This window comes from Triplophysa rosa, linkage group LG21 (assembly GCF_024868665.1).
Source record: "Triplophysa rosa linkage group LG21, Trosa_1v2, whole genome shotgun sequence".
Classification (NCBI taxonomy): Eukaryota; Metazoa; Chordata; class Actinopteri; order Cypriniformes; family Nemacheilidae; genus Triplophysa; species Triplophysa rosa.
In genome coordinates this window covers 15,142,181-15,153,756 of record NC_079910.1, presented here as the reverse complement: position 1 = coordinate 15,153,756, position 11,576 = coordinate 15,142,181, and the positions used below count along the sequence as shown (strand labels likewise).

The following is an 11,576-nucleotide window of genomic DNA, read 5'->3' as shown; positions in this document are numbered from 1 at the left end:
TCATTTGTCTTCCGTTATTTTTTCATCAAGTCTTCTTTCGTTTCTCTTTCTACCTTTTTTAATAAATGAGTATACATCATACATACTGTACGTATCTAAAATTCACCATTTAACCTAATACCAATTATGAAAATGTTCTTGAATTGAGTTATGATAACTTTTTATTCTATTCAGCTTGTAAGAAAGTATAGAAACAGAAAACATTCATGAGAAAAATTAACCATGGATTTATTATACAGTAGTAAAAGTGTAGTAAACATGCTTTTGACAGATTGATTACCATTTGTAATACTATAGTTTTGCTACAAATATCATGGGTAAATCATAGTGAGACTATGGTAAATGTATGGTTACTATATATGGTTTCAATACCATAGTTAAATGAAGTATTAAGGGTATAATTCAGTACCATACTATTGTCATCTGAATGCATCATTTAACATTATACATATTTACATCCACGAGACATAGGTGTTCACACGTTGTTTTGGGATCTGTGCACCTTTCTTAGCATTATGTAGCTTATGTGAACCAAAAGTCACATTTTATTGGGTTAGCTTAGTCTTAATGGTCTCGCACCTCTTCAAAGCAATCTGAACCAAGACAATCTTACATTTACTTGTTATGTAAGCTGTATATGTAAAACGCTCCAGGCAAAACGCTTGATTTTTACATATGTGAATTTCCATCCATTTACATTCATATCTGTTTCATGCAAAAACACACTGTATTTCATCATGGCTGTTTCTGCTGGATAAAGGAAACGGTGTGTGGAAGGATAGATGTTTGCACCACTTACCAAGACTTTTCATTGTTGTGGGATCCTTATTTGTGTGTTTTATTCTCTTTTTATTGTGTTCTCAGTGTTCTCTTTAGTCATTTTAAAATGTGGTACAAGAAGCCTTGAACAAAGTTAAGGTTTAGCAATTTGTGCAAAGAATTACAGCATTACAGCTTAAGTGAACCCAATTAAAATGTGACTTCTCTTTCAGAGACAGAATGTTAAGAGAAGTAGGTTTTGGTCCACTTTTTCTACAGGTTTTAAGCATGTTGTCATACACCTTTAGATTAGAAAGTGCAACTGACGCACAGTAAGAAAAATGTGGGTGAAAACTACCCCTCAGTCAAATATACTTCACAGAGTAAATATCACTGTAGAAGGTCCAACGTGTATTTGTGGATCTATTGACAGAAATGCAATATAATATGCATGTGTTCAGAGGTGTATAAAGACCTTACATAATGAAGCGTTATGTTTTTATTACATTAGAATGAGCTATTTCTATCTACATACACCACGGGTCCGCTTACATGGAATTCACCATGTTGTTTCTACAGTAGCCCTAAATGGACAAACTGCTCTACATAGAGCGTTTTGTAAATATGTTATCTCCTTCAAAAAGAAGTGAAAACGTGACGACATCCTGGTTCTGTGTCAGCCACCATAGTGCTTTGAAAGAGACGGGTGAGGGTTGGAGTGAGCTGTTGGTTGCAATTTGCAACCTCGCCGCTAGATGTCGCTAAATTTCATACAATGGACTTCTTGGGGTAAACAGATAAATACTACTTGGCCATAATGAATTCTGTTCCCATAGGACTTTCAAGCACACCTGAGTGAACGGTGCCAAAATCTCTGATAACAAGAAGCCACTATTAAAGCTTTCATTCAGTGAGGGTTTAGTGGGAAGGTCAGTTAGTATTACTCATACTCCTTAAAGAACAATTATGTTGTTATGTAAGTGGATGAAACTGATAGCCGCTTTATGTTGAGAGCTGTTGATTGATTTATCAGAGGAAAGACCTTTTGAGCAGGTCAGATGAGACATAACAATACAAAATACCTTATAGTGTGTAGATTTTATGGGTACATTGTTAGTCAACGGATCCCAAATTAAATACTATAAAATATCTAAAACATATTTTTCATGTTTAACACGATAGGATAATTTTCCTTTGAGCCGTTGAGAGTGGCGACACCGGAAGTTCAAATTTTTCGTGTGTCACGTGATTCATGGAGCCTTCAGATAGTTCCAGGAAGTTATGTTTTCTCTTTAAATGCTTTCTTTCATTTTTTATTCATTAAATGACTTACGTCTTCTATTAGTTATAAGTTCGTCACAAGTGGTCTGTTTAGTCGCAGCTCCATGCGTTACTAGCAACTTCCGGGAACTATTGAGAGGCTCCATGAACCGCCATTGCTGTGAAAAAAAAATGTTCCATTGGAGTCAACGGAGTTGACGCAACTCTCTCTCTCAATGGCTCTGCTAAGAACAACGCTGCCCCCTAATGGATTAAAAAAAAAATCCAAGACATATGCACACACAAAAATAACATTTATTTTATTAGAGTATACCATTGTCCTAAAATGCTTTAAAGGTTTAAAATTGATACATCTACAAAAAAGGGAAAAAATCGAAGCCCTTATCTTTCCATCATTTAACTTATTTCTAAAAAACATCTCCCTAGTTTTTTGTACTATATTTATGGTTGGCTTTTAAGACATTGATGAACGTTCTCTCATTTGCAAGCAACTTTGTACAAAAGCATCTGCTAAATGAATACATGTAAATAACCACTGGGTTTTAAAGACAGTTTCCTTTTGAGTGCACATGAAATGTAATAGTTTAAGAATCACCCATCGAAAAACAATCAAGCAGTATTCTTAACGGTTGTTACGGCTCTGGTTTTATAGACAGCTGGGCAATTCCAGCGTTATGGACGTGACATTTTGCGTTATGGACGTGACATAAAAATGCTCAGAGAATGAATTTGTTGCGATTATATTGAACCATCTGTTTATATTTTACTGAACCCTTGTTGATAGAGTCTAAACATCAAAAAGTGTCACTCTATGAAAAAAATGTATATTTTAAAAAAGGGAAATAAACATGCGTTATGGATGTGACAAAAAAAGGACGCAGTTTTTGGGAGACGATAAACTTTGTAGGATTTCTATAAAATAAAATGCACAATCCTGATGCAATAATACCCAATGAATGGAGAAGGGATACCTCTTTATAGAACATAAAATAGTTACTTTATATTCATTTTCATGTGTCCATTTATGAGGAATATGTAGCGTTATGGATGTGACAATCCTGAAAATGGCACTTACCTGACTATGAAAAATCATGCACTAAAAATAAAACAAATGTTTTACAAATTTGAAGAGAGATCTCACATGGGTATTTGAACCACCAAATGTTAAAATCTCTACTGTTACCATAGTAAAAACCACTGGTAAAAACTTAATTTTTTCGTGGTAAGGTTGACATTTTCACGGAATTGCCCAGCTATAGCTTACAGCGTTTGTCTAGAAAATAAAGCAATAAACAGTGTCTGTCATTCTTTGGAGTGTTGTTTGCTCTTCAGATATGATGAAATATTATGTTGCAGTCACTCTGGGGTTGTCTGGGTCGAATGTCATAATCTCCATATGGATAAGACCTGTGGGACAAAATAAGCCACAAAAGCTTTGGTCAAATTTGGACAGAAGGGACATTAAACAGAATGGTTTAATACAGCTTAAAGATTCTTGGACGTTTCTCTTTCTAAACAGCATTTGATTGGACAATAATCCTTTCAGTACAAAATGAGTCATCAACTGAGTCATTGATGTGCTTTTACCAGAAGAGAATCCCTACATTTTTGTATTTTTTACTTTCGGTCTTCTCAGCTTTTGTGGCCCCATGGGATAGAAAAGAGTCCATCTGACGCATGCTAAAAATATTTGCAGAATCAAGAAGACTATCTGAGTATTTCTAACATAGTTATTTGCACATGCTAAGCATTTCACAAACTTATTTAGAGATGCTACACATTTTGCCAACTAATATTCTAAACTGACGTGCTAGAGGGGGGTATGCGATTTTGGACACAGGGAATGTCTGTAAACTTCAAATGTATATACAATCAGAATGAAATAGAATTTTGTCAAAGTTACAAGCTACAAGTACACTAGCATATAGATAGGCCTTATATGTGTGCATTTTGTTGGTCTCACTCTTCCATTCGCTGACGGCCAGTTCTAGACTCTCAAAAGAATCGTCGTATGGTGGTGAGATGGGCTCATTTTCCGGGTCATGGAACTCAGACAGATACCGGTGTGACAGGGCATCTTTTGCTGTAAGTCTGACCTCCGGGTCCAAAACCAGCATGTCCTCAAACAGATCAAGGGCTGCAAATGAAAAGGTGAAAAGCAATTGTAAGATCTAAACTTCTTGGCAAGAAGCTGTGAAGCACAGCACAGATTGTATCTTTTAAACGGCTACTCCACCCAAAAATGAAAATTCTGTCATCATTTACTCACCCTCAAGTTGTTCCAAACCTGTACGTATTTCTTTGTTCTGTTGAAAGACATTTGGAAAAATGTTAGCAACTGACAATTCTGGGACATCATTGACTACCATAGTAGGAAGAAATACAATGGTAGTCAAAGGTGCCCCAGAACTGTTTGCTTCCCAACATTCTTTAAAATATCTCATTTTGTGTTCAACAAAAAAAATGATACAATAATTTGTCCTACTATGGTAGTCAATGATGTCCCAGAAATGTCAGTTGCTAACATTTTTCCAAATAACTTTCTTTGTGTTCATCAGAACACAGGTTTGAAACAACAAGAGGGTGAGTAAATGATGACAGAATTTTCCTTTTTGGGTGGAGTATCCCTTTAACTACAGGCCAACCACCAGGGGGCGACATTTCGTAATAAAAATGCAATCAATTGCACCAGAGTTTGAAATATGGCATTGGTAAAGGGTAAATAATTGGTGGTAAATCATTTCTCTTGGTGATTTAAAATACATACCATCAGGATCCATAGCTGGAAAGACGTCTTTGAAGGCTTTTTTCCTCTGGACTGGGAGTGACCGGATGTATGACTGGGCCTACAAACACCAAATCATCATATGACACATAATTCAACAAGTAAACATAATTTGAATAATTGATTGTATTTTCCTACATCTTTGCTTTGCATTTTCTGAACAAGCGTTGAGCTCGGTGTCCCTGTGAGGCTGAGGATCTTCTTGAGCTGATCCATACCTTAACAAAGTGTTAAGCGAAGATGTACGAACAACACACTCTTTTATAGATGTGTTTGATAAGCAAGTGAAAATAAAGGATACTGTCATTGCCGGGGAAAAGCACCCCTCCGGTTATCATCTCAGCCAGGATACAGCCAGCAGACCAAACATCAACTAAACAAACAAAACAACAGCTACACAGTTACAATACAAGCCTAACATCAATTACAGCGAGATACACCAGACTGTGACAAATGCCCAGAAAATATACAACCCTAGGGGTGACTTTAAATTCTTTAACACTATGTGCAGGGCGGAGTCAAGGGGTCAGAGGTCACCTGTCTGAGTGTAATGCATCCAGTTGAGGATGACCTCGGGGGCTCTGTACCAGCGTGTCACCACGTAACCTGTCATCTCTGTTTCCGTGTGTCTTGCCAGTCCAAAGTCCAGGATCTAAGGAAAGTGTGTGAAAACACGTCACATTTTCACACCCTTACTTTTAGCACTGTAGGAATGATGAAGGACGGATGAAAAGCTCAATAGAAAACAGAGACAGCGAAATAATCTGATTATTTATTATGTTTGTTTGTTGTATATCTAAACATTGCGTTTACCTTCAATTCACAGTTTTCATCCACAGCAAGGTTACTAGGCTTAAGATCCTGAAACAAGACATCAGAGGTTTCTTTAATTTCCGTTTTAGAAAAAAAAGATGATAGAATTTGCTACTAATTATGATACTTACTGAACTTATCATGTTATCGCATTTTGTTACAAAAACATGTTGAGTGTAACAACTTAAAGAAAATAAATCTTTAAATATAAAATATTGGGTCAAATATAAAATGGGCTTTCTGGGTTCATTTAACCGGTTTAAACAATTCAGATAAAAGACAACCCTAGACTGGCGGGGACGTAACAGTACTTTTAATAATTTACCGTATTATTGTGCGTTTATGAAGCAATAATAGTGCAATACTTTTTTATCATAATATATCGTATTTTTGAATACCAGCACGTATCTGGTTATGGCTAATACAAACATCTTAAAATGTTCGGTATAGGGCTGTCAAACGATTAATCGTGATTAATCGCACCCAGAATAAAAGTTTGTGTTTACGTAATTTATGTCGGTATACTGTGCTAATTAATTTTGTATTTATGAACACATACACATAAATGCATTCATTTTAGAAAAATATAAAATATAACAATTAATAAGCGTTTATTTAGAATTTAAATTATTGGTAAATATAAATTAATATATTTAAATATTTCCTAAATATATAGACAGGTATGTGTATGTTTTGTGTATATAAATACAAAATTAATATGCACTGTACACAGATATATATGATGTAAACTCAAACTTTTATTCTGGATGCGATTAATCGCGATTAATCGTTTGACAGCCCTAGTTCGGTACATTTACAGTAGCGGTTAATTTAAGACTTACTCACCCGATGAATGATCCCAGCTGAATGGATATACTGAGAAGAAAAGTTTCAGTTGTTTAATATATTCATTCATTATCTTCAACGTTAGCTTCGGTTTGATCGTCACAGGTTGTCAGAAATGCTCTTCTCTTCAGATAAGTACATTACAATGTGTGTTTGAATGAACAAAACCCAACTTTGTATCATTAGTATCGGAGAGGAATTAAGAGCTTTGAGGAACAAGACAACAGACCTTGAGTCCTCTGAGAATCTGATAGAACAGGTATGTGATGACTTTACTGGTTAACTGTTTCCTCCTCATGATATGACCAAGATCCCGAGCTACGAATGGCATCACCATATAGCTGTGTACAAACATTACAAATTGGGGGTTAGTCCTAAACTTGACTGTGTAGATTTTAGGGCTGTCAAATGATTAATCGCATCCAGAATAAAAGTTTGTGTTTACATAATATACTGTATGTCTGTGTAGCCTACTGTGCATATTAATTTTGTATTTATAAACACATAGATGTACACATTTAAGAAAAATATAATAAACATAACATAATATATTCAAATAAATATAATATAATAAAATTAATAAACATTTATATGTTATTTAAATTATTGATAAATATAAATAAATACATGCAAATAATGTGTGTGTGTGTGTGTGTGTGTGTGTGCGTGCGTGCGTGCGTGCGTGTGTGCGTGTGTATAAATACAAAATTAATTTGCACAGTAGGCTACACAGACATATATTATGTAAACACAAACTTTTATTCTGGGTGAAATTAATCGTTTGACAGCCCTTGTAGATTTATTTACTCTGATGTAAGATGAATCCAGTCATCTGAAGCTAAATGACCTAGCTAAAGTCTTTTTTTCCCTACATAAAATCAACCTAAAGAACATTCTGTGAAAATATATTCTCGATATGTTTAATATTGAGTAAGACCACGTCAAAGATTGAAATCATTCTCAAATGCTAAATCTATACATATGCATGCTTTCATTGCTGCAGCTCTCCGCCTGTCATGACGTGCTTCGTTTCTGCACAGGAATGCATTCTGTTCATATTGACACTCACAAAGTGTCAAATTTCTCCAGCGAGGAATCAGGGGTGAAGACATTGAGAAGGCAGATCACCTACAGAATAAAGAAGACATATAAATGCATCCAGGAATGTTCGTGGAAATTTTTGAAAATTTACAAATAATTAGAGAGAATGCTGTGATATAAGTTTAAAGGGATAGTTCACCCACATTTGAAAATTCTGCTATTATTTTCTCACCCTCATGTCTTGCATGTACCTGTATATTTGTTTCTGCTGAACACAGTGAGCAATGACAGAAGTTTCATTTTTTTGATGAACTACTTCTTTAAAAGTACAACGTTTCACCCTCTGTTGTAACTTATAAATGACATGATTTTATGAAATAGTGAAACATTTTTATGACTGAACTGGTTAGGGCTTTGAAAAGATAAATTATATTGCATAAATGATTCTGGTTCTTGATCCTCTTGTTACTTAAAGAGACAGTTCACCCAAAAACGAAAATTCTGTCATGAATTACTCACTCTCTAGTTGTTCCAAACCTGTATAAATGTCTTTGTTTGGTTGAACACAGAAAAACATATTTGGAAGAATGCTTGTAACCAAACAGTTCTTGGACCCCATTGACTACCATAGGAAAAATTCCAATGGTGGTCAAAAGTGGCTGCAGAACTGTTTGCTTTCCTACATTCTTCAAAATATCTTCTTTTGTGTTCAACAATTTTTCCTACTATGGTAGTCAACGGGGTCCAAGAACTGTTGGGTTATAAGCGTTCTTCCAAATATCTTTCTCTGTGTTCATCAGAACAAAGAAATTTATACAGATTTGGAACAACTTGATGGTGAGAAGAATTTTTATTTTTGGGTGAACTATCCCTTTAATCTAAGTCTATATTAAACACACAGCAGTCTGAGGTCAGGCACATTGTTTACTAAGCATAAAAACTGGTTTGAGGAGAAAAAAGCTTTTACCATTGGTATCAAATCTCTTTCAATTGACAGAAGGATTATGATGCTTTAACATAAAGCAGCATACAAAAGAGATGCTAATGCTTTGGTGTAATTTGTTGAAGAAGGACCATAAATAAGGGGCTGTCATGAATACAATAGCAGGTGATAACAAGGTAAACAATACAGAAACAAAGAATATTCATGTACAGTCTTTAATGTGTTTTTTCTTGGGAAGGTGAGACTTACATTGTCATGTTGGATGTGCCGCAGCAGTCTGAGTTCTCTATAGGCACGTTTAGCGTGAATCAGAGACTGGAATGGTCTGTATAGTTTCTTAATGGCCACCTTTTCTTTAGTCTTCTGGTCTATTGCAGAACTGCATATAAGATATCAATGATCTTCATGTATATTATGCATACGCATATTTGGACCATGAAAGTCTAAGGATAACAATAATGGACTTTTTAGAACTATGCCGTTTTTATTGTTTAACAATTTGATACTTATACATAGTGAACTGAACACTAAAGTCATTATACAGAATTAATAAAAGGAAATAAAATAATCACTAACAAAATTAATCTACAGTCTTATCTTTTTCTTTCTTTTTTTGCACAGATGAGCCGATACATTAACATTTGCCAGAAATAGCAAACAAAAGTCTATTAGGCATGGCTCATTACAGGCAGAAGTAACAGTAGGAAAGCTCATCGTTTTTTTTTTTTAGGAATTTCTGTCTTATCAGTAAACTTGCTGAAACTTGCACACCCCTAAGGTATGTGAATCAACATCTGTTTATTCCTCCTAAGGCTCTCAGTTTTAAGGCCATAAGAGATGCATATAGCCTAGCAAATCGGCTACAGTATATTACAAAACTGGTAAATAAGCATACTGGACTAACAGTGGTGCTGCATTCGATAATTAGAATAGAAATGCATTAAAAGTGCATTTACTATTGTAATACAGGGGGGTTACTGCACATTTAAACTACCCCAGTTGAACAGTATTTTTTTTACGCGAACACTGTAAATTTGCGCACATTCGCAGTTTTATAGAGTATGATAGGCCTAACGTTATAGAATAAGTAAGTAAGTCGCACTCACCATACTGTCCCATAGGCTCCAGAGCCCACCGGCTTGAGTGACGTGTATCGGTCCGGAACATCCCATGTAGTTTTCTGGATTTCGAGTCTTTGAAAGCCTGCTTTCAGAGGTGAAGCCATAGATGCGTTTGTTTCGCTCGTGCACTTGTGTAAAAATCACTTTAGAGTGACCCTGGCCAGGTGAGCGGCAGACAGAGTCGTGAGGACACGCCCACCTCAACGTACCTTTACCGTCACGTGACGTGAGTGAAGTTTATTCAGCGTCCGCTAACAGCCCAGTATAAAAAACGGCAAAAAAAACAATCTATTATGTCTATAACTATAGAACGTTAGACAACGTAACCAATGACATTTAAAAGCCAGAAATAAACTAAATGTGACGGTTTTTCACTTGAAAATACAGCTCTGAGGAGAAGACAGTGACCTCTATGCATGAAGGGGATAAAGTAGGCTAGGTAAATAAAGATCTCCGTACTGTTTTTTGATAAAGAGTTTAAAACAGCTGACCGGCTAAACCAGCTATTATTAACACAATCATTTATACTGGACACTTAAAAGTTATGTATACATTTATATGCATGTGTAAATTTGACTTCTAGGGGAACAAAATTTTTGAACTTCTTTAAAAAGTTGCTGAGGTGTTATACCAGTAAGCATAAAAAGCATTAAAAGTATTGTGCATTATACACAGAAGGCTTAATGTATTATACACAACCTTCTTGAAACACAAATATTTTATATTTTAATTATTGGAAAACAAAATAGTTTGAACTTCTTGAAGGTTGCCGAGCACTGTCATAAGCATATACATAAACAAATAAAGCATTAAAAGGATATGTATTATAGCCTACACAGAGGACTTAAAGTTTTATACACAAACTTCATGAATCACTAATAAGGTAACACACTAAAATAGTAAATAATACATTTTATAAAACATGCCAACCTGTCCTGATGTAAAATAATACTCATTTTATGTCCCAAAATAAAAAAATATGTCACAATTTACTCACCTTCATCTCATTCCAACTCCACAGCACTCAGAATTTAAAGGGTAATAAAAAAGAAAGTCTGGATATGACAAATTTTAAAATAAAATGTAATTCTCTGAAATAGTTGATTAAAACCAACATACATAGACACTGCTAGAGAAAACAAACATTTGTGCAGTTGGACTTGTGTCTAAAACCCCTGTGACAGCTTTCCCGTAGCCCTGTCACTTATCCAGTTATTATACAAAGTTTTGGGAGTCGTGACAAATTGGATAACATTGCAGATTACAATAACATACTGTTAAGATATATATGACATCCACTGCTGTCATAGTATGAGTAAATACAAGAGAAACAACAGAGCTGATGCACAGATAACATTCAGTGCCGTCACAGGGCAAAGTGTGCCATGCTGCTTCTTGGAATAATCCTGATTCCCATATAGGCCTACTTAGAAATTTCTCGAGATGAATGGACTCATTGTTATTTGCCAGACATTCATGAGGCTCTGGCATATTTTTGCATGAGCTCCATGTACAAAGGGTTGAGTAATTGAGCCTCAATTAAGCCACACCCCTTTTGTTATTGCTGCTGGGTTTAGTCTTCAAGACTTCACTTTACTTATTTTATGATTTCAAAATATTTTTTCTTTAAAACATTAAATAAAATATCAACACAAGCTTTCCATAAACTAGTATACGAGAACAAAAGCTGTTAAATGCTATTTGACAGCAATAGTTGGCAAGATTGGTCAGTTATGTTTTTAAGGCGGAGCTTAAGGAAGGTCAATTCAGTCATGTTACACGTGTTTTCAACATTAAGGTGTTACATCAAATAATGGTAGTCTCTGCAGATTCCTCTTCTTTTGGCTTCAGTGTGTAAGAAAACATTGAATCGCAGAGGAATGAATAGACTTTCACGGAAGGTCAAAGGTCAAACAGTCCCTCCGGGCAAGGAGGGAGATTACACACATTCAGTCGCTCACAAACATTCTCACGCTATTATCAGCAT

At 35.3% G+C, this 11,576-nt stretch overlaps 1 protein-coding gene across 1 annotated transcript; it reads right to left on the bottom strand.

Annotated features, from left to right (window-relative positions):
• Nucleotides 1–2,321: 2,321 nt before the first annotated feature.
• Nucleotides 2,322–9,840, bottom strand: zgc:171775 (STKc_p38 domain-containing protein). Its single transcript, XM_057363112.1, has 12 exons — nt 9,575–9,840; nt 8,718–8,847; nt 7,554–7,612; nt 6,714–6,825; nt 6,485–6,514; nt 5,639–5,686; nt 5,363–5,477; nt 5,127–5,198; nt 4,964–5,043; nt 4,808–4,886; nt 4,004–4,177; nt 2,322–3,447 (listed from the first exon to the last, which is right to left on the bottom strand). The coding sequence occupies exons 1-12, from the start codon at nt 9,691–9,693 to the stop codon at nt 3,386–3,388; spliced, it is 1,080 nt and encodes a 359-aa protein (XP_057219095.1). The 5' UTR covers nt 9,694–9,840; the 3' UTR covers nt 2,322–3,385.
• Between the last annotated feature and the right edge of the window lie 1,736 nt (nt 9,841–11,576).